Source organism: Pistacia vera, unplaced genomic scaffold, assembly GCF_008641045.1.
Source record: "Pistacia vera cultivar Batoury unplaced genomic scaffold, PisVer_v2 Contig101, whole genome shotgun sequence".
Classification (NCBI taxonomy): domain Eukaryota; kingdom Viridiplantae; phylum Streptophyta; class Magnoliopsida; order Sapindales; family Anacardiaceae; genus Pistacia; species Pistacia vera.
Window position 1 is genome coordinate 463,073 of NW_022195039.1, and position 23,602 is coordinate 486,674.

The 23,602-nt window shown below is 35.0% G+C and overlaps 2 protein-coding genes across 2 annotated transcripts; one reads left to right on the forward strand and one right to left on the reverse strand.

Moving 5' to 3' along the window:
- Positions 1-2,356: 2,356 nt before the first annotated feature.
- Positions 2,357-13,449, reverse strand: LOC116111982 (bifunctional dethiobiotin synthetase/7,8-diamino-pelargonic acid aminotransferase, mitochondrial). The gene is made up of 14 exons (XM_031398183.1): positions 12,651-13,449; positions 11,445-11,615; positions 10,875-11,136; positions 10,510-10,590; positions 9,764-9,884; positions 8,967-9,115; positions 8,760-8,854; positions 7,962-8,077; positions 7,643-7,789; positions 6,983-7,116; positions 6,745-6,876; positions 5,785-5,919; positions 3,299-3,411; positions 2,357-2,693 (listed from the first exon to the last, which is right to left on the reverse strand). Exons 1-14 carry the CDS (start codon positions 13,352-13,354, stop codon positions 2,498-2,500), a joined length of 2,556 nt encoding a protein of 851 aa, XP_031254043.1. The 5' UTR covers positions 13,355-13,449; the 3' UTR covers positions 2,357-2,497.
- Positions 13,450-14,620: 1,171 nt separating this feature from the next.
- Positions 14,621-23,106, forward strand: LOC116112348 (FGGY carbohydrate kinase domain-containing protein). The gene is made up of 15 exons (XM_031398524.1): positions 14,621-14,924; positions 16,585-16,664; positions 16,870-16,987; positions 17,108-17,286; positions 18,258-18,340; positions 18,445-18,629; positions 18,831-18,892; positions 19,093-19,201; positions 19,317-19,436; positions 19,644-19,763; positions 19,932-20,052; positions 20,136-20,292; positions 21,689-21,761; positions 21,962-22,089; positions 22,777-23,106. Exons 1-15 carry the CDS (start codon positions 14,732-14,734, stop codon positions 22,897-22,899), a joined length of 1,851 nt encoding a protein of 616 aa, XP_031254384.1. The 5' UTR covers positions 14,621-14,731; the 3' UTR covers positions 22,900-23,106.
- Positions 23,107-23,602: the final 496 nt, after the last annotated feature.

Genomic DNA, 23,602 nt, shown 5'->3' on the forward strand with positions numbered 1-23,602 from the left:
CTGGTTAAAATCAATATAACATTTCAAATGCAAAGTATTCAATTAACCAATAACACAAATACACAATATATAAATATAACTGATATTCAAATTATAGTCTCCAGACTCAAACACAATCATAATAAAACCAATTATTTATAAAAATTACAAATACACCCTACAGTCAGTTTACAAAAATTACAAATGTATCAAGTAAAAGTTAAAACTTAAAAGTATATATTTTATTAAATTTTCTCTCTCCTTTCTCTTCTCTTTCATTTTCTCGTTCTTTGCAAAACTTTCTTCTCTCTTTCTTCTGTAAGTTTCTTCTCTTCTTTCTCTTTCTTTGTTCCACCTTCTCTTCAGTCTTCACTTTCTTCTTAAAAGTTAAACTTCGGCTCTCTTGTATAAAGTATAAACTTATGTCTATACAAAAGAGACGAAGGTTGTGGAAATTGATTATTTGCTGGAGTTGATTGTTGTGTGTTTTTGTGGAGTTGATTGATTGCTTGTGAATTTGTGAGGAAGAAAAGCTGAAGAAGAACTGAGGAAGAAGAAGAATTGCTGCTGAACTGCCGAAGAATTGAAGAAGAACGACTGAACCAGTGAACCAGATCTATTTTAATTTTTTGTATAAACCCACCAACGACGTCGTTTTGGGGTGTGAGATATGTTTTTTTTTTTTTTCAAAAATCGCGAATATTCGCGAATTATACGCAATTATACGGTACACCTTATTATACGCGAATTACGACAGATTTTATAAAATTCGGATACGTGCGTTTTATACGCCGAATTATACGGCTGTCCGTATAATTCGCGTATAATACGCGTTTTTACTAACTAGGTTATTGTGTCCCTTAAATTATAAGAAAATTCTTGAACCCAAGATTTAAGTAATAAGTTCCTCCTTACCCTGGATAAAAAAACCGCTTAGAATAATGAAACATATATGTTGATAAGTGTGTGTGTATATGCATATGTGGTGTAGTAACTCTCTAGTCAGAACATTCTGATAAAAATTTGACCAAAACCGTATATATCCACGTTGATACATACATTACAACCCAAATCTATAGTATATATGTATGAATAAATGATTAAGTAAATTTATATCACGGCATCTTATAATTAAATAAATTTATATCATGCATCCTAAGGGTAGAATTATTGTATTATAATTGATGCAGGTTATCGAGTCAAAAGGGCCTTTCCAGGTTGACAATATGGAATTTTGTTATTAAGAACTTCTAGAACCTTTTGGTATCTCATAACTTTTAAGCCACGTTATTATGATTTTAGAAGAGCAAATTAAAAAAGGTATTTCTATTTTCAGTCTTATTATTGGTCACACAATCACAATCTTATCTACTTCATATAGAATGAGCCGGCCAAAATAAAATTCCAACTTATAGTAATATAGGTTTGACCCCACTCAAATATGGGTTTCATCATTTCAACCATAAACTCTTTTTACTCCATCTAATTTTGATGCTTCTATGACAAGAGAACCCTTATTCATATAATCAAAATATCATCGTATTAGTTCTGTCAGAACAAGCTTAAATATAATTAAATAACAAAAATTCTCCTATAGATATAATAATAAGATAAATCCCACTACCGTTAATAAAAAGCAGAGAAATAATATTAAAACGTCTTAACTAAAAAATTATAGTAATTGTAAAATAGCTTATAATTGGAGACATCAAAGTTTATATTCCATTACAATGGACTACTTTCGTTTATTTTCCCAGACTGATCAAAGATTAGAGAAGTCAAAAAATTAAAAACAAAAACAAACCATATTATTACAATCAGACCTACCGACCCACCAAAAGTGAAGTTGGAGTTTTTAATTAAAATGGAAACTGTAGGCAGCTCTCTATTGCATGATTGGACAAGAAAAAACGGTGGGCTGACCAACATGTTTAACTCTTCTACGTTCTAGTCATATTAGTAAAACTAAAAGATTTTTGATATTTTCGACCTCAATTATTTATTATTAACACAAGCTTTTATTGGCACTATCATATTTGCCCATTAAGATAAGAAAATGCTGCAAGTCAACTAATCCAAAGGTTAAAAGAAAATCTAGCTCACTCTCAAAGTTCAAACTCAGTGAAATAGCATTTTCCCATGAATTTGGACTTCTCCTGATCATAAGGAAATGATGATTTTATCTACAGGATATGTTTCCAATCATTACCATAATTGAGAGAACTTTTATTGAAACTGAAATGTTTTCGGAAAACGACAAAGTATCTAGTGAAAAGTTGCTTTCAGACTCATCTAAACTTCCAAATTATGTTATCTGACTTGAAGGTGTTAACATCAGGAATCACTGATACTGAAAATCTTGATAGATCGTAGAAGATGCAAAAGACCTAGGAGTGACTATTGATATCTAAAGAGTCATACAATTGAACTACTCAAGAATAGGAAGATTGTGAAGTATTAACGAACATAATCATTGTTATCGTAATTTAATAGAAATAAACTTATGAAACTTTTATAATTAACATGATACCAGTTTCTCCTCAACTTTGTTGAAGTCTCTGAGTCTTCGGTGTAGCTTGATGAGGAGTTGCCTGCAGACCTCAGGAGATGTGCAGGGACCACACATGAGATAGATAACATTACCAAGAGGCCTCATGTAAACGCCATCTTGACGGAGCTTTTGAATAAGAGAACTTGCATATAGCGATCCATACCTGCAGAAAGATAAATGTTTACCATAGGAGACATTAAACACAAGATGTGAATATTGCTTCATAAATCATGCGGGGTCCTGTTAAATTTAAGTGTGATTCAATTGGAGAAAACTTAGAGATAACAAAAATCGACTCAAGCGTTTTGCCAGAAAAGTAGTAAGAAAACACAATGCTTTTACCAAGGGACTGACTACAAACAACATGACCCATGATTCCCAAATATTGGGAGTTGAAATTACTAATTGCCCAGTATGTGCAAAGCTCAAATCGCTGCCAGCCCTGCCTCAACAATGAATACAGCCATCTATGTTATAGGAACTACTTACGATACATGATGGTACCATATCATCAACCAGATACATTGTGTCAGAAAAAGTCAATCAATATACTCCATAAAATGGGCTTGTAACATGTAAAGTGTGCATGAAATAAGTTTCTTTCAAGGTAAAATTTTTTTGCAGTAACCTTCCAACTTGCACTAGCAATCTTTAATGTTTTCATTCACCTCAACACAAGGGAATGTTAAACAGAGTGCAGGCTGATTAATCATGACAATACTTCCAGTAAAAAGAAAATTAAACAAAAATATGTGAGTGAGACAATACCCAGCATTAGAGCCTTCTGCTTCTAGCTCCAGGGCAAAAATAGTCCCTAATGTAACCACTCTTCGGACAGCAGAATGTGATGAGATTTTTTGTACCAGCTCCGGATCCCATAGCTGCAAGCATTTCAATGCAAATACTACATGAGAATCATCAGATCAGGGTCGCTGCATTGACATTAAAGTAACATGGAATAGACCATGCTTTGCACTCTGAGTAAAGCATGCAATACTTGATAATTGATATCTACTTTTAGCAATCAATTATAATGTTTATGGTAAATGGTAATGTGTCATATCACCTTCTAAATCCCACCCATCAGTGAAAAGTAACAGGTGAACTCCTTTCCAGCGATATATAGCATTTCCTAAAAAAAAAAAACCATGTTTGCCGCCAAGAAGCAGATCCTCCAGCGTGTTCTTATAATTGGGAACCAGAGACTTTTTTCAACCCAGAATCACAGTTTGCCAAGCGATACAAGCTTTTCATAAAATCATTCCGTTTTAATTACCTAAAAAAATATGTAATCCCAAAATTCCACGTACACCAACCCCAATGGCCTGGCTTGACAAATACCTATAAAAGGGTGTAACACTGGCCTTTGAAAAGACTCAACAATACCATTTACATTGTAACAATGCCCCCTCTAGTGCATGATCAAAAAAGTCTAAAAACATGATCCAAATACAAGTCCAGATTTACTATATGAGATAATTTAATTAATAGAAGAAGGAAATTGAAACATAAAATCTCTTAGTCAACCTGTCTCTAGAACTGTGCTGAAACACAGCCAATTCCAAGAGTTTTAGCTTATCGGTAAAAAACCAAACAATATTAAACTCGAAAAATGAGAATTTGGGGTATGTCAACAAGGTAGACAATACTTTAATAAAATTCCGGTACAATTCCTATCCTACGTGAATAAATGAGTTAGGTAGGTACTAGATTTATACTTTCTTTACAATTACAAAAAAAGATACGGTTGCTTCTTTTCCTTTACATTATTATTACTTAGTTGTGCCTCCAGCAGGTTTGGGGTGTGGCAAATTAATATGAGAACCAAGTCCTCTCAAATATGACCAACTCCATACAAGGAGGGGTGGGTTCTATGGACCCAAGACTCTTGAGATGTTATTGGTCAAAAAAGCGACTGCTGGGAAGCAAGAGGCATCAACTAGAAGTAAAAAAAATCCCGTGTCAATTGATTCAAAAAAGCTACTATGTTTGAAAACTGAAAATTAACTTGCACAAGTGTTGACACATTGGATTTGACGAGCATGAAGGTGTACTGGCTTCTACTAAAACAAAGACCAAAGTTGAAGCCAATAACATAAACTCTCCCCTCCCAAAGATCTTTCTTGGCTCTCACACCTAACCTCGTTGGAGATAACAATCAATCGCTACTATGGAGACATTTTATTTTCTCTCAACATAACTCTATAATTATCAAAGTCAAGGTTATCAATACACAATAGAAATATGCAAATAACCCATAGGGTGCGTTTGGTTCAGGGAATGTTGGATTACTGGAAATGTTAAATTACTGGAAAGTTAGATTACCTTGAAGAATACTGGAAATCTTTAAGAAAATGTGTTTGATTAGTTGAAATAAACTGATGGGTATGTTTTATTAATATATTTGGTTGGGAGGAATAAATTGGTAGGTATGTTATTTAAATTACTAAATTGTCCTCTAATTAAATATTATTATTATATTGTTATTTAGATTATTATTTGGATTATTTATAACCCCCCTACATTTAAAAACTTAGCAAAAATAACCTCATAATAAAAGTTTGGAAAATCAACAATGCATCCCCACCAACCCAGCTATTGCCGACTGCCGACAACCTAACGGTGCATGGAAGGCAGGAAATGGCCTCCTTGCACCATATGTCCATTTCCGGCCAGATCTCTGACCGGAATGGCCATATCGACGCACGACGGCCATTTCTGGCCTTCTGTGCATTGTTCCAGCGGCGGTGGGGTGGCAGCGATAGCGGCTAGTCATCGACGGTGGTTGTCAGCAGCTGGCGATAGCAGGTGGGTGGCGGTGGTGGCTTGGGTGGGCGGCAATTTGTTTTGAATTCAAGGGTAATTTTGTTCGAAAAGTTAATTAATTGGGGTCATGTAAATTAATTTAAAAATGAGGGTATTATTGTTCTAAAATTTTATTAATAAGGGATAGAATTGTAACTAAAAAAAGATTACCTTGGTAATCTTACAATACCTAAGAAAATGGAGGTAATCAGATTACCTCCAATATTACCAATAGTAACTACAATTGGTATTTGAAGATTACCGAAATCTTATATTATTTAACAACCAAACATGGTAATCAAGTAATATAAGATGACATAACCCCAGTAATCCCACATAAACCCCAACCAAACGCCCCGATAGTATTAGTTAACAATTGTGAAAGCTGGTAAACTGGTGATACAAGTAAAAGATATAAAAATAGAAGAAAAATAAATAGTTCTACATACTTCTTTAAGTAACCTTCCTTCAGAAATGATGTTAGGGTTTGTTTGAGGATCTTTAAACCATTTAATGGCTTTAGCAGCTGCTGCGCATCCCATGGCATGTGCAGAATATGAGTGCCCATGCAAAAGGGCCTTCAGCTACAATCACAACCAAGTAGATGCAAGTAAGATTGGTCAAGCATACAAGACAACAGTAAAATTAAAAATTCAGATTACATGATAGAGAGACCGATTAATGTTTGCCTTCCACTTTTCTACACTTCAACAGGAAAATCTAGGACAATATAACTATACAAGTTACACAAATAGAAAAAAAGAAGAAAAAAGATTTCTAATTGATTTGCATACAAATCATTATTTGGTATTATCATTTCACTAACTAAAGGAATTTTACAGGGCAAAAAAAGTTAATGCTGACAATGTAAAAAAAACTAATGTATCCCCTTTTAAAAAGAGCAAAATCTATAAAAACTAAGGGAGATTCAAAAAAGTTTAATATTAATCATATCCAATTAGCATTGCTGGAAATGTAACAACTTGATTGAGCATTTGAGCTTGAGGTCTCACAACTGCAGTACCACTTGAAAGTTGAAATAGGCTCTACAGCCAGTGAACAATATTAGTAGCCTTTCAAACCTCTTCCTCATCAAAAGGTCTCTCAAATCATTAAGCTTTATAAGCATTAAGAGGACTCCAATGACTAGATATTATGAATATTCTTCTATTTCGGCAAGAATTCCTACCAAAACTTCCAATTAGAAACAAACAAGAAAAAGCATCTCCAATACTAGTCCCCCTTAACTACTTTAATACAGCTATCAAGCAGTTTGTCAATATCTTTATTCATATTTCTGTCATAGTGAAACGTAATCTAGAAAATCAATTGCAATCCATATGAAAGCAAAGAGCATAATCCAACAAATCATCATATTTCACATCAAGTCTATTACCATATTACACTACCTTTGAGTCCCCAACAAATGAATCAAAAACATCCTTCGAGGCCAGTGTAACTGCCAAAGGTATGACACCACCTGTCAATAGCTTAGCAAAACAGGCAATATCTGGTACACAACCAAGTAGATTTGTGGTAGTCTGTCAAAAGAATGATAAACATCCAACAAATTCAGTGTAAATTGATTGGGTTTTAAAGAAAAAAAACAGAAAGGATGTGAATGACATACAAACAAGAGCAACATACCTCTACTCCTAATCGCCAGAACCCACAACAAACTTCATCAAAGATAACTGGAATTTTATGATTTCGACATTCATTGACAAGTACCCTCTGAAACAGTGGATCAACCATATGCATTCCTCCAGCCGCATGGATAACTGTTGAACATGTCCAAACCACTGAATTAGAAAATAAAGTGATTTCAAATAAATGAAAATAAGCCATATTGACAATTCCTAATTGCAGCCAGTCAGCAAACCAATGACGAATAAATGACATGTTCCCTCTTATTGTCAATAACTACTATTGAGGGTGGGGACAGTTCATGAAATCTTTTACAGGTATTTTTTGGAAAATTTAACAAAAAATAAAAAATTATGGGAAGAAATTTCTTTAATAACGAATGTCAAAGACTATTGAATATTACACACAATTTTCAGGTTAGCTAAACTTAATGAAGATGTAGTGTTTGGTGTTGCATACTGCTATTCATCCATGGTAGACTAGGAAACATACATGGAGATCTCCATATCAATAATTCATGTTAAACATTGGATAAGTAAATCATCTGTTGGCCTTGTAAACCATGAATTTTATAAAAAGCAAGCCCTTATTTCTATCAGTATGACCATATGACAAATAAAATAAAACTTCACCAGAAGCAATGAAAAAGAATATACTTACCTGGTTCAATAATCAAAGCTCCAATATGGTCAAATCCTTTTAATCCTGGATTTTGAGATAATTTGTGTGATATGTAAGAAGAATAAATTCCAGCAAGGTCTGATTTATCCCTGTGCTTATTGAAAATATCATCACGAGAACTGAAGGCTGTAAAATTTCAAATAAATTGCAATGTTTGTTAGAAACTATACCTAAAAGCACAACACAGGATGATAGTGAACCAGAGAAACAAAAGATGAAGTGACCAGGGGGCGGGGGGCGGGCCGGTAAGGAGGGAGAGAGAGAGAGAGAGAAAGAGAGAGAAGACAAGTCCACTTACTCGTATTGTCAAGTTCTACAGTTTCAGCATGCAACCATTCAGGTGAGGAAAGATTCCATATGCTGTTGCACATGAAAACTGTAGGAGGGTCTAGAAAAAGGCCTCTTCCCACATACCTGGGTAATTCATATATCAATAATTAAAATGGTTTCATCATCACTTGTTTGTACTTTATTGTTATCCTCTATTTAAGGACAATAATGAGAAACCTAATTGCTTGCAGAAAATTTATACAAACAGCATGAACATCTAATTACAATGTTGTCTCCTGTATAAGAAACTTTCATCAAGTATAGAGATCAACCGAAAGTTATAACAATGGAAACGATTCATTTCCAGTTACAGTAGCTGTCAAATTGATTATGATTCCATTTAAAATTGCTGTTGGAAAGTCCAAAAGTGATTCAGGACAATTAAGTCTCAACGTAAGTGTTCGGTAAACTATATTTAAATCACTACTTGACAAGAGTTTGCACTTTAAAGCTGAATCTGAGAGAATCAGTTTACTCCTTCAATAAATTATGCACTTAAACATGCCCAGTTTCAAAAACATGAGAGCATTTGATAAATATTAATATTAAAGTGTAAAGAAAGTAACTGTGTCTTAAGACAATTTTCTGTGATTACCTAAAGACCATGCCATTTCAAGTATGTACAAATACAATTTGACAATTATGAAAACAGGACATATTGAAGCACGATTGGTGAATATTGAATACCAGTTCCCAAAGTAAAGACTTCACGAATATGCAAATTATAATTTTTCTCAGGTATAATATTTGGTCAAAAGACTTATACCATGGTTGCTGGAGAAACCCTGTATAAGGAGACGGTGCTTGTGCTTCCATGGCACCCAAAGTATCACCATGATAAGATCCTTTAAGCGCAAGAACCTGAAAGAAGAGTAATTGAAGCATAGTGAATTCATCAACTAAGTAAAAATTTTTATTGCTCTACAAAGCACCAGATACAAGAAATAAGTAGTCAAATATGTTAGTGTTCCACCTTGAGCTCAACAGATTTTTCAGCCCTGTTATTCTTGAAAAAATCTAGAAGAATTCCATGATCAGAAGAAAACTTCCGAAATGCCATCTTGAGAGCAATCTCAATTGCTGTAGATCCATTATCTGAAAAGAATGTCCGAGAAGCCCAGCCTGCACAAAAAGCAGTTGTAGTCCTTTTCAAGCATATAGAAACAGAAATGCAGTCTAAACTGAAAAATGTGACAGGGAATATTGTAACTTAATTTATAAGGAATACCACTAAAGATAACCTTTTCGTTTTCTCTTTCTTTTAGAAAGAAAAGGAGGCTTCGTTAAATTTAATTAACAGAACAAAAGTAAAGGCAAACAAGTGAGAAACAAAAGTAAAGGCAAACAATAGAGAATGCTTGCACAATTCTTTTTTTTTTTTTCTTTTTTTTCTTTTCTTTTCTTTTATTTATTTATTTTTTGATAAGAAACAAAAGTTTTCTTTAATATAGAAGAAGTCGGAATGCTTGCATCATTTTAAGCAACCGTTTCCAGTTTCCATTTATTGTTACTAAGGCAAAACTTTGATCATAAGGAGACCATGGTAATATAAGTAAACAATAGAAATGAGACCAAGCTTTCTAAAAATACACCCTGATCACTGATGATATCTTTGACTAATCCTAAAGATGAAGAAATTAGTAATTCAAAGTGAGTGAATCAGGATTCATTAAGTACATACGAATGCACTGACAATCTGACAATATCTTTGGGAAAAGAATATGAGAGAAAATGATTCACAACTTTGATGGTGGATCAAGAACAACTAACCTTTTCCCACACCTTGAAGCAAAAGTTCTGCACATTCTAAGGCTGGCTCATAAACATTCTCAGGGAACATTACATGCCCAAATCTGGCAGCAGTATAACCCATATCTCTTGCAAGCTCAGTCTGAAACCACCTAAACGAATTACCACATTTAGGAATTTCAGATACATGATCAATATGAAGCGATTAAACAATTTGGGCTTTATGCTGAGGATGAGGTTTCAGCCTAAGGCAGAAGAACAACGACACTAGAATGCTGACCCTAAAGTCTACATTCCATGAACAGAACTAAAAAAGAAATCCACTCAAAATAAACTTCATGTTATGTCCTTGGGAGCAAAAATTGATTATTAAAATAACAAAATTTCCAGATTGTTTCTCTATCCCATCTCTCTATTACTTCTGTTCCTTCTTTTTAGTTTTTTTCCCCTTTTTTTCTCTCTCTTGTCTCTCTTATCTTCTTTATCTCTCTCTTTTCTTACCAACATGATTCCAAGGTGATCTTATTTTCACTCTCTCTCTTGCACTGAACTTCAATTAGATAGGTGCTGACCTCCCTACATTAATAAGTTCAATCATGGGCAAAGGGATAAAAACATCCAAAGCAGCAGAAAAACTAAATTAAAATGAAAAGATCATCATGGTTACAAGATGTTTTCCAAATTCATTCATAAAGCACAATTCACATGTGGTTATAAAAATTTAAAAAAAAAATGAAGATAAAATTAGTCATATGCATGAGGATGACCTGTAAGATAGCATCTGGTCCTTGAGTCCACCAACTAGCACATGCATCAAATTGTTGAGTAATGAATTCATTATCACGAACCTAAAAAAGGAGATTGAAAACAAATTTTCAAGAGATAATAGATTATTCAACATTTTACATCTCAAAGTGCAACATGAAAATTGAGAACTTAATACGCTGTCTGATTCAGCAGAGGACAGTAAATAAGCCATATTGTATAATTAGCTAATAAAAACAATAAACATATAATCAGATAGTATAAAAACAGAATAAACTTGCAGGGAAATGTGAAAGGAATTTAAGCAAACAAGTAAAGAAAGAGATGAAAGGTGAGCAGTGATATGGCATCAGCTTTGAAAATGAACCTTGTGGACTGAAAAGTTTTCTCCACAACGTGAGTCAATTACTGTAACAGTTTCTTCTGGTACCAGATTGTGTTGCGTAAATGGCCACCAGAAAACCTCCCCTGCTCGCTTTGCAGATTCATTCAATCGACATATTCTTTCTGAATAAGCTGATAACATTATGTCCTTCAAAGAATTAAAGACATCATGAGATTCATCAAACCATTCCATCAGGTCATTTGACGCATCAGTTGGAATAGGAGGCAGCACAAGCACAGGCACCCTGAAAAGAAAAAAAAATGAAAATAACATATAAATGAAGAAAAATATTAAAGTAATATGATGTTAGGTAAGAACAAATAAAAGAACATATACTGAAAGCTTCTCAAGTGAAAGATAAACACATAGAGAGAGAACACTCATAACCTAAAGTATATCAGTACCAACTCAAGCAAATTGTTGCTCCATACCAATTCATACTTATTGCAATTAACAAGAAGGAAATTATTGCTTCATGATGATGCTAACTAATTACCAAGAACAAGAAGGAATAGGATACAGGTCCAAGAGAAGAAAAGTAACCTAATTTACCTATTTCGCAAATATGATATCAGTGGCACCTCGTTAATGAGGCCATGATCTTCAAAGACAATAGCAACAACATCATAACCACGAAGCTTCAAACTCTCATAGGCGGAAATGGTTCCAGAAATACCACCTAGCCGCCCATCGCCAACAAGAATACCAGGTAAACGGAAAGGCCTGTGAACATGCACAAGAAGAAATAAATCCAAGGAAAGAATACCAAAATAGTACTAGCCATATATACAACTGATGCTATATAAGTATTGACTATGAGAAACCAACAACAGGCATCAGTGAACATCTTGCAATCTCTTTTTCCTCAGAATTATGGGCCTGATCTAGCCACTCATGTTGAGACATTTCTATTGTGGTTTATTGGATTGCCAGAGAGGCACCTGTGATCACACCAATCTTTCAGCACAAAATGTCAATTTCTGAATTACTTCTGATCATCTTCTACAATAAACAGAATATGAAGTACCAAAAATAGTAAACTCAGTTTCGCAGAAAAAAGACTTGAATGAGCAGACCCTGATAAGGAACAACAACCACTGCAAAGCAATCATTCATAGTACTTTCATGATTGACATGGACTCCATCATCGTGTTACCTGAACACTCTATTCACTGTTATTGAGAATCTGTAGTTTCTTTCACTCAATTGCTTTAATTATCAACAAAACTTTTCAAACATATACCAAAAGCAAACCCTACACGTATAATTACATAATTCAAGGTATGTCAATGATATCTGAAAACCAGGGCGACGCCATATGCCTTCAAGTTTTTGCTCATTGATCAATGCATTCAGTTGAGAGAGCAACAAAAAGATACCAACAATTAACTCGTTATCAAAACAGCCTAGAACTTTTAACACATAAATAAAAAATTTACTTAATATCCATCAAAAAAAAAAAAAAAAAAAATAGTCAATTGGTGCACATACCCATTACTACTAAGTCCTTAAAATTAAGGGAACGTTTGCTCACCCTTGATATTAGACTAAAACAAAAGTCAACCCACAAGTTTCGTACTTCTTCCAGAACTTTACCAAAACATTTTGAAAATTAACATAAACCTCCTTTATGATTCATCAAGTCTTCTTCTCAGGCAAGTTCCAAATTCCAAACCGGTAAGTCCTATCTATAATTACACCAACCCTATTCAAATTTAGTTAAAAAATAGAGCATAAACAATACTAACAATCACTTGCCTATACAAGTCACATTGTAGAGACCCCGACGGCCCGGGGCTAGCAACCCCGCCAGCAGTTTCCACCACACACAAAGCCTCCATTCTTTCTCTTCTATCACTCTCCAATCCTTCTCTCAAACACTTCCCCAGCAGTTCAACCACTTCATTATCCCCCACCACTCCACTCTCCCTCTCCGCCGCCAAATGCGGCGAAACCGCCTCCTTCCACGCAAACAGCGTCTTACAATCCAATTCACAAATCACATCTTTACCATTCTTATCACTCATTATCTTACTCTGTGCGCTAAAATTCAAATCACACATTCCTGGCCTACATTTCTCCCCATGGACCTCAAATTTCTCAGAAAGCACAGACTTTGCGGCGGAGGGAGAGGACTTGAGTACGGTATCGGAGAGTAAGAGATTGAAAGGGAAGTTGCGGCGGAGAGAGAGCGCGGAGAGTTTCGTGAAGAGGAAGCGAGAGTCGGAATCGGCAGGAAAGCCGGTCTGTACAGGCTTGAGATAGAGAAACTTCTTATTGGAGGACGAAGAGAGGAGAAATGAAGAGGAAAGGCCAGCGGAAACTAGGGTTTTGCCGAGAGAGGTGTTCGCGGACCAGATTTGAAAAATTGGATGAACGAGCGGGAGATGAAGCGGTTGCGAGGTAGAGTAGTGGTGGCTGTATCGGCGGTGGAGTAGGCGGCGGAAGAAGAGCGGGAGCATTGTGAGAGCCAAAGCGAGCGCCGACGGCTCGAGTTGTAACTTGTAAGTGTACGAAATTTGAAAATGAGAGCGGCGTTTTTGGTTGGTTGAGCGGCTGTCGAGGTGTCGTTTTGAGCCAGGTTGGGCGTCGTTGGGTTTTTACTTTTTATATGAGTTTAATGATTATGTGGCAAGTGGCAATTTGTAAACGGAGGGAAAGGACGTTGATAAACGTGAACGAATTAAGAGTGAAAATCAGCCTAACTTTCAACGGTTTATCGGGTCGGGTCGATGCTGATAAAACTTTTCGGGTTACTTCTGAACGCCCCTGGGGTTTGTTTTTTTCAGACGCCACGCTTTTCTGAAACTACAATTTACACCCTTTCCGCGGCTCTTGGATGTTGAAATTAGCATTGTGCGTTGTTTGGCTTGGATCCGAACCACAACCAAATTAAAACCAGATTGGTTGGATTCGATTAATCGGTTTTGTATATAATATTTTCAAGTTTATTATTAAATTTAATCTGTAAGATAAATAAATTCAAAGAGAAAATTATTTTAATAACTTAAGAATATAATAAAAAAATAAACATGTAATACTTATTTTGTTATATGTACTATTGCTTCCTATATAATTCTTTTGTAAAATTTGTTTAAAGTGTATATACTAACACATTAAATATGACTTTTTTCTACGTAAAAGAGGACTCTTTTAAACAAAATTTCGAATTTACTTGTGATTCGTCCATTTATATATATAATCAGATCAAGATTTTTTAGATCCAATCGATTAATAAAATATTCAATTTGATTTTTTAGATTTAGATGTATTTATAAGACACGTCTCTTTCGAGATTAATCAAGATCTGTGTAAGTTAGTTTGGATAGTTTGATTTAATGAAAAAAAAAAAAAAAAAAAAGGTTTGCAAAACACACTTCAGCTTTGTAGGGAGTTTCATTAAAATTTTCTAAAAGTATAAAAATCAGATAATTAAAAACAAAAATATAAAATAAAAAGCAATTCAAATTATTATATCGTTACGTTAGTCAAACGTGGTCAACAGTTGATTTAACACTTATTTATATCAGTGAATTAATAGGAATATTTGAGAGACAAAAAGAAAAAGATAAAATCTTTAATTATTTATTAATACTTAATTGTCAACTAAATTAAAATACATAACGAATTAGGAAAATTAAGTAATCTAATTCTAATCCGTTAATTAGTCATCATTTTCTCTGTTAAATAAAATAACCCAAACAGCTAAACTCAACAGCAATTACAAGAAAAACTCCAAACAATCAATCGAAATCAATTTCCAGAAAATACCAGAATTCACAGAAATTACTGAAAATAATTTTTGGATATTTGAAAAAAAGTTTGGATAAAAAGGAGAAATGTCTGGTATTAGAAGAGGCTGGTCTGATAGGGCGCCACTTCTTAATCTTCAACGCTCCCGCTTAACCTCCTCCGATAACATCCGCAGCCAGAGTTCCTCCGCCGTCTTTCTTGAGATGGCCGCCGCCACCTCCGTCCCTTCCCGGACAGTCTTTCTCGGTGTTGATGTCGGCACCGGCAGCGCACGCGCCGGTACATTTCATCACGCGCACTCGCCCTCTCTCTCTATTTATTTTTATGCTTAATTAACAACAACAACAACAATAATATGAAAATATGAAAATTAAGCCGCCTGACACTCGAATAGAAGTTGAAATTGCGCATTACAAGTATGATGAAGTTAATATGATCGTTGGGTTTTTGATGTTGAATGTTTGAAGTACTGAAGTGTTTGTAGCTATTTTTTGTTTAATTTTTCAATCTGGTGAATTCAAACTTTGTTTTGTCTGTTTGGCAAATGGTGATGGTAATTTGTTTATCTTTTCGAATTCCATAAGTTTGATTTATTGATGGTTAAGAGTTAAAGCAAGAGAAGTGAAAGACCAAAAGTAGTTTTAGTTGCACATTTGGATAAGTACTGTTTTTTGCAGGGAAAAACTTACTTTCTGAAATCTAAGTGCTATTCTCCAAAGTTGAACATGAATAGTTGTAAAATTAGGCAATTGCATAATAGCTAAAAGCAAAATTTTCAAAATTGCTTTTGAAAAATGAGAATGGAACAGTGAAATGCTGAACTATACAGTCTAGTTCATCGTTTTAACTGATATGTCCGAAACCGTTGTAGAACTGTTTAGAAAATCTTAGTTGTGTACTGCTGGACAGAATTTTGAACTTTATTTTACTAAAAAAACATAGTTTTTGAGAGTAACTACCTTTGGTTTATACACAAAATCAAAATTTATGAATAGCTTCATAGAGCGTCAGGGACGGATTGTAGTATTGCCAAAAGCTCTTCCATATGGCTAAAAGTACTCATGTATATATTTTGAAGTGTTCTGTTGAAATTGGACAGCTTCTTTAATTATAAGAATCATGTAAGTGTGAAGACTGAAACGATGCCGTATCACTTGACTAAGTAATACGTGTCGTTTCAGGATAATCGAAGAATCAATTTGGACCATCAGTTATCTTGAGATCCAACGGCTGCAGTTAGTCCAAGCCTGGTCAACGGTATTTAAGCAGATGAGCCTTCAGTCTTCATTCATTTTTGAGAGGTCGATATTGTGTAAAAAGGAATTGCTCTCTTAGGGTTTTTCGTTCGGTTCTGAAATTGTGATCTTTGTAACTGGTTTGAGTGATTGTGTTAGTCATTCTGTGAGGGGGTATTGTCTCTCAGAGGGCTAGGGAATCTTGGTGTTGTTTCTCTAGGTTGATTGTTACAAGATTGGTTGATTTTGGGGTTTCTTTCTTGGATTGATTGATTCGAAGTTTATAATCTATAAACTAGTTCTTAATAGCGCAGTGAGCTTCTCCTGTTTCCGGAGCTCAACATGGACGTAGCCTTCCCATTCTTGGAAAGGTGAACCACGGTAAAGATTGTGGTGTTGATTCTTTCTGTGGTTGCTTGATCTATTAGATTTGGTAGGTTTGTATGTGTGATTTTACAACAAAACACTTATTGGTGTTTTTCCAGAAAGGACTTTTTGGATAAGAAAAGCTCTTAAATTGCTTTTTGGAAAGGCACTTAATAGGTGCCTTTCTGTAGAAAGCTTCTACTCACAAGCACTCTCAAATATACCTTAGTGTACTTATTTTTATTGCACATTTTTTTTATCATCATCTTGTAAACAGATTAATAATATATTAGACTTCATAGATGTTGCAATAATTCATTCCATGCCTATCACTGCAGGTTTATTTGATGAAAGTGGAAAACTTCTGGGGTCAGCCAGTTGCCCAATTCAAATATGGAAAGAGGGTGACTGTATTGAGGTAATTTGTTTGTGTTGATTACTTATAGATGCCTGGGAATTAGGCTGCATTAATTATCTTTATGGGATCCTCAGGAAGTCCACAAAATTATTGATGTGTTACATGTACATAACTACTCAATTTTAGTAACTGAACAGTAATTATTGTAATGCTTTTACTGATTTAAAACTTTTATTATATTTTATTATTCCCTAACTGGAAACAGCAATCTTCGACGGATATTTGGCTCGCAATCTGTGCAGCAGTGAAATCAGCATGCTCCCTTGCAGATGTTTCTGGAGAAGAAGTGAAGGGTTTGGGTTTTGCAGCTACTTGTTCACTTGGTTTGTTACAAATCTTTTAGAATATTGTTATCTAAAGAATGCTTTAAGTTGTTGGTATTGTGGAAAATGTTGCCTACTATAATTGTATAATTTACATAAAATTGTTTCATCATTTTGCAGTTGCAGTGGATGCTGATGGCTCTCCTGTTTCAGTTTCTTGGAGTGGTGATTCAAGGAGAAATATTATTGTATGGATGGACCATAGAGCTGTAAAGCAAGCCGAGAAGATCAATTCCTGTAATTCACCAGTGCTGCAATACTGTGGTGGAGCTGTTTCCCCTGAGATGCAGCCTCCAAAGGTATCTCCGCAGCACTCCAGCTATCCAACAGCTGTTCTTCATGTATATCTGATATCAATTTCTGAATATATGCTGAGTTCACATTATATGGCATATGAAATATCACAGCCTAGAGTTAACTGAATAGATGCCTTATAGACAAAATTAATAATTGCCTTGGCAGCCTTCTTTTTTGTTTCCTCTTGGCAAGGGCCTTCAATTGTTGGAGTTCTGGTGAGCAAATTATGCTTTTTAGGTGGCTCCTCAACTTGTTATGAGAATGAATTTCCTTGGACAGTTTACACTCATTTTAGGCATTTGATTAAGTATTTGATTCTTAAAGAATTATAAGGAATTTGTTCTGTTAATGTATCATTTAACCATTCACCATATTGTGGTGTCTTTTGGTGAACTAAACTTGGATAATTGGAAACTTGGTGAAATAAAGTGAATATCTAAAACTTGATTATATAAAACCCTGTTAGACTTGGGAAATTGTTTGCAGGATGCAATGGAATTTGTTTGGCAATATATGTCAAGCCACAAGTCGTTCAGATTAACGGTCTTGTTACCCACCTTATTTACTGCTTCAGCTGTTTTGGGCCTGAATTGATTTGAGTTTTGATGGGAATGGGTAATTGCTAGGGCAATGCATTGTCATTTGTTGTGAGAAAAAGATTAGGTTCTGACAAATGCTTTAAATCTCTATCCTGGCTATCGAGTTTACTTGAGCCTTAATTTAAGTTGTGAAGTTACTGATATGAAATTGAGACGTTGACTAGTATTATTCCAAAATAGGAACTTAGTTGAAAACTAATTTTATATCATGCTGTAGTTGTACAATTATGAGACCTCTGAGCAAAGTGCTTAGTTTCTGTAAGGATAATGCTGTTAATATGTTATTTCACCGTGTGCAAACTCTGAAACGGAATTATGATCTCCATGGTTCTTTGTGCTCTGTCTGTCATGTTTAATGAAAAAAACTTTTGCAGCTTTTATGGGTGAAAGAAAATCTGCAAGAATCTTGGTCGATGGTATTTAGGTGGATGGACTTGAGTGATTGGTTGTCATATAGGTACTTTGAATCTGCATGTTCTTTATTTTCTTCTCCTTAATGTTCAGACATCGTTAGCTTTCACAAAGTCAAATTATTTATTATTCTTCTTTTATGCATTCCAGAGCAACAGGAGATGACACCCGTAGTCTCTGCACCACAGTGTGTAAATGGACATATCTTGGTCATGCACACATGCAACAGATGAAAGAAAAAGATTCTCGAAACATGGAAGCTTGTGGATGGGATGATGAATTTTGGGAGGAGATTGGCTTAGATGATCTTATAGACGGGCATCATGCTAAGATTGGTATGGTTGTAAGTTTTTTTGTTCACTTATTTCCTTGTCTTTATGTAGATGTAAGTCGCATACTTGGAACACAACAAAATTCAAGGTCTTTACAAAATACTGTGGCTTCTTCTTTATGGAACTATTTAAGGTCTTTACATTTACCAATTTTTGTGATTTTTTATTGTAATATTTAAATTTTGCATCATATAATATCAACAGGACGAAGTGTAGCTTTTCCTGGCCATCGTTTGGGTTCCGGTCTTACTCCTGCTGCTGCGCAGGCAAGAAATTTTGAATTGAAGATTTCACATTGATTTCAAGTGGCGCTCCCTTGAGGTCCATTAAAAAAGCAAAAACATTTGATTAGATAGGATGCAAGCACTTACTCTTTATGTGGGTTTTTGAGGGTTGGGCTGTTTATTTTCTTACGCATTTGTAATTAGTCAGTTTCATTCTTTTATAAAATGACCTTTATTTTCAGGAACTTGGTTTGGTAGAAGGAACTCCTGTGGGGACTTCATTGATTGATGCTCATGCTGGAGGTGTGGGGGTAATGGAAAGTGTCCCTGTGCTGGCTTCCGAAGCCAAAGGTTATTGGTGATTTGATAAATTAAAATTCCCTTCCGCACCCCCCCTCCCTCTTTTTCTCTTCGGTTGCTAATTTATCAGCACTATGTTTTTACTTTCCAAAAATTATGGGTTCAGAGAATGATGAGGAAGCTATATGCCGCCGAATGGTGTTAGTCTGTGGCACTTCTACTTGCCATATGGCTGTGTCACGGAACAAGCTATTTATTCCAGGTGTCTGGGGACCATTTTGGTCAGGTACACTTTAAAAATTTTGTCAATCAGTGTTTGGTAATAAGGCAGTGTGAGGATTTTGAATGTGGAAATTTATGTGTACTGTCCAGAGATAGAATTACTTATTTTAAGTGATGAATATAGTATGTTGCTCTAAATGTAAGTTTTGTCACGAACAAGTGCAGAGAGAGTGAATATTTATGCCAATGGCCCATTTGTTTCTGTTGTCAGCAATGGTACCTGAATTTTGGCTAACAGAAGGTGGACAGAGTGCTACGGGTGCATTGTTAGAATACATAATTGAAAATCATGTTGCTTCTCCACGCCTTGCAAATCGAGCTGCTTCTCGAAGTAAGATCTATGTTCCTAACTTCTAAAATACTACTTTTTCCCAGATAACAATTTTTATCTTAACTTAGTTTGCAGTTAATTTAATATTAATTTAAAAATTGTTGCTGCTGTTCTAAAACACATCTAGTTTTAGCTTTATTCTATATATTTCTTTTCTCTGTCTTCCAGATGTATCCCTCTTTGAACTACTGAACAGTGCTTTAGAATCCATGATGCATGAGATGAAGTCTCCTTTTCTTGCTGCTCTTACCGAAGATTTGCACGTCCTTCCTGACTTCCATGGAAACAGGTAAATGGTTAAGAGATTGGCATATGTTTTCTCAGGTTACAGTACCCAAATATGTGTTTCATTCCAAGTTTGCAATGGCACAGGTCTCCCCTTGCAGATCCAAGAGCTAAAGGAATGATATGTGGTTTGACACTTGATACAAGTGAGAAACAGTTGGCTCTTTTATACCTTGCCACAGTACAGGGTATTGCCTATGGTACACGTCATATAATGGAGCATTGTAATGCTCATGGTCATAAGGTAACAATACATGCCTAATAATCAGTATATACATTTTGCTGTATTCACCATTGCAAATAATCTTGATTAAGCTTCCCTTCTTTATATGCTCATGTCTTTTCATTCGGTTTTTATTACTATTTTTTTGTTAAAATTAGTTATTGACATTTTTAGCAGTAGAAACAGAAGTAGATTTTCATTTTGAAAGTGCCAGAAGTACTTTCATGATGCCAGAATACAGATTCATAAAGCTTCCCAATAATTTTCCAAGTTGATTTTCTGCTATTAAATTGCTTATTGTGGCTATAAGCACAACGGCTCACAGCCCACAGGAGACCCTTCTCTTGTCTTTGTCTCTATAACTAACAAGAACCATATAAATAATCTTCTTTCTGTTTGTGCCCTAAGCCAAAAGATTTGAGTTTACTGAATAGAATCATTTGATGATAAAAATCTGAACAAGTTCAAAGGGTGGAGAGGCCATGCTTTGCCTTAGCGGAAACACAGTCCACCTTGTTTAGCAACTGATCTGTTATGTTTCTGAACCTATAGATTTGACTGAAACTTATATTTTAGATGCATTTTTATCTGCACTATTGCATTGCTGGAGGCCTCTCACTTTCCATTCTGTGTGGATGTATGGATACTGCAGCCCTTTGAATAGTGAGTCGTTTTAGAGTGACTTTGATAAGTAGAAAGCAGTTGCTTTGCAATCCTTAGGAGAGGCCACAAACTCTACTTTGGAACTGTTGTAAAAAATAACTACAACAAACACTATAATCTTTCAACTTATCTTGATGCTGAATTATTTAGACAAGTTAAGCACTGATAGCTACATTCATGATGTAGCACATGTTCACAAAGCTAGTTGAGCTCAGAGGTGGTCAATGAGAGGAGGAGAAGGTAAAGTAGTGGGAAGAACCAGCAAGAAGCAAATCCAAACTCACTCCAGTCCTCAGTACACCTTGAGGCAAATGTATCCTCTGGTATCAAGTCAAAACCACCCACCCCTCCATGTATCCAAACTTACCTGCGGAAGTCTGAGCATAAAGTAGTAGTAATGCTCTGATCACTTCTAAGCTGAACTAGAGGTCAAAGAAAGCTTTTATTTCACTTATCTCTTCTAGAAGGAACATGTGAATCACTCTATTGATCAGCAAGCTATTATTTTTAAACATAGTGACGTGATCTTGAATGAAAAAAATGTCTGATGTGGACAATCAACTGAAATTTGTCATGTAAATCCTCGATTAATAAGGTCCTGATAGATTGGTTTGGAAGCAAAGATCAGTAATAATTAATTGTTGTGTATATATGTTTTTGTAAGTTGTGCTGTTATTACAGAAGGTGTTAGGTCATTCAATCATTAACTTATCAAATACTACCATCCTTTCATGTATTTCTTTATCTTTTGTAGATTGACACACTACTTGCTTGTGGTGGCCTCGCGAAGAATCCTTTGTTCCTTCAACAACATGCAGATATAATTGGTATCTCTTGTCTTCCTCTCTGAGTCTCCAATTTTGTGTGTCATGTAGTGTATATTTATTTCCACACTCACAAACACACTTATAGCATCAAGAAATGGAAAGGTCTTCTACACTTTAAAGGATGTTGGATTCAAGTCTTTGAGGCATTCTTGGACATGAAGCGATGAACTTTGTGGATCTCTTGTTACTAATTGCTGCAGGTTGCCCTATTATACTTCCACGAGAAAATGAGTCTGTGCTCCTGGGTGCTGCTATTCTCGGTGCTGTTGCTGCAAAGAGGTATTCTAGTCTGATTGAGGCCATGAAGGCACTGAATGCAGCGGGTCAGGTATGCATGATAATCTATTTATTTAATTTTCCCCAAAGCTTCTGTTTCAAGTGTGCTGTATAAAGCAAACTGAGGCAAAATTTTTGTCTTGAGTTCAAAGGAAAAATAGGTAGAAGAGGAGAGAGAGAAATATAGGAAAATTCAGAGGGAAAGTATGCTTATCAGTGTTTATTTGTGAATTTATCTCTCCGGTACTCTTTTTGCTTTACTTTAGATAAACAAGTGTATATGGCATTTTCAACCTAATTACCGAAACCTTTTCTCTGCTGGGTTAGTTGTCATGTCATATGTTGCAATAATAAGCTCTTGTGTTCAACAATTAGTGGGCTAAGGTAAGTGCTTATCAGGCTTAAAATGGCTTTAGCATGGCCTCAGATAGGACCCAATAGGTCAAGGCCAAGGGTTTAAATTTTGTCTAGGAAATGCGTGGTGACTACTTGTCCTGATTAACTCAATTCATGTACCTAAATTTTTCTAATCCTATGTGAGCGCTGGTATGTTTTCTTAACATCAAAAATAGTCGTCGCTGGGGGAGTTCCAAATCTGTAGCAAATGCATGTAACATAAAAGACATGGACTTTTAGCATAAGATTATCCGAATAATTTTCTTTGGCTCTCTATTGTTGCGGAGAAATGGGCACCAGTTTTATTTCTATTTAGGATGTGCATTTGCTTGAATTTCTGCAGGTCATTCATCCATCAGAAGATCCAAAGGTGAAGAAGTATCATGATGCCAAATACCATATCTTCCGTGAGCTTTACCAGCAGCAGGTATCTCAACGATCTTTAATGGCTCAAGCGTTGGCATAGATTTTCTAGTGCCTGTGTTCATAATTAATGGTTTATTACTTTTCTTCTTTCTCGTTTCATTTATAAGCCGACCAAAAGTGACCTAAATCTCAAAGAATTGGAATGTAGTGTAACAATTACTCGTGATAGTCATTCAAACACTTTAAGTTAACGGTATCTAGATTTCTATTTTCTCTCCAAAATAATTTGAGGCTTATTAAAGCAGAACCGTGCTGTATATACAAAATGTTTCGTATATATATTTTGTTGCAGAATGGTTTCATATAACTTGCATGCATTAATTCATCTACTTCAATTTAGATAGTTTATTTAAGGATATTATGTTGCCATAGTTCATATGAGTTAAATTGTGATAAAGAGTTTGTATTATTTTATACTTTAAACAGAGTTAATTAAATCAAATTCTCCAATTTTTGAGAACTTGAAAATTAGCTAATAACTTATCCAAGAATTTAATTTTTTTTATAAAATGAAATTGTCCCTTTTTTTTTTAAGTTTCATTATAATCTCCTGTCAAAAAAAAAAATATATATATATATCTAATTTCCAAATTGTTTTGCATTTGAATTAAATCATTGCATACGGCAGCTAGCTTTTTAGAATGGATCGAGACTATTATTAAAACACTCTGCAAAAACAAAATTCTCCAGCGTCAAATATCTATACAAAAATGAAAAATGAAAGAAAATTTGCAAAATCGTAA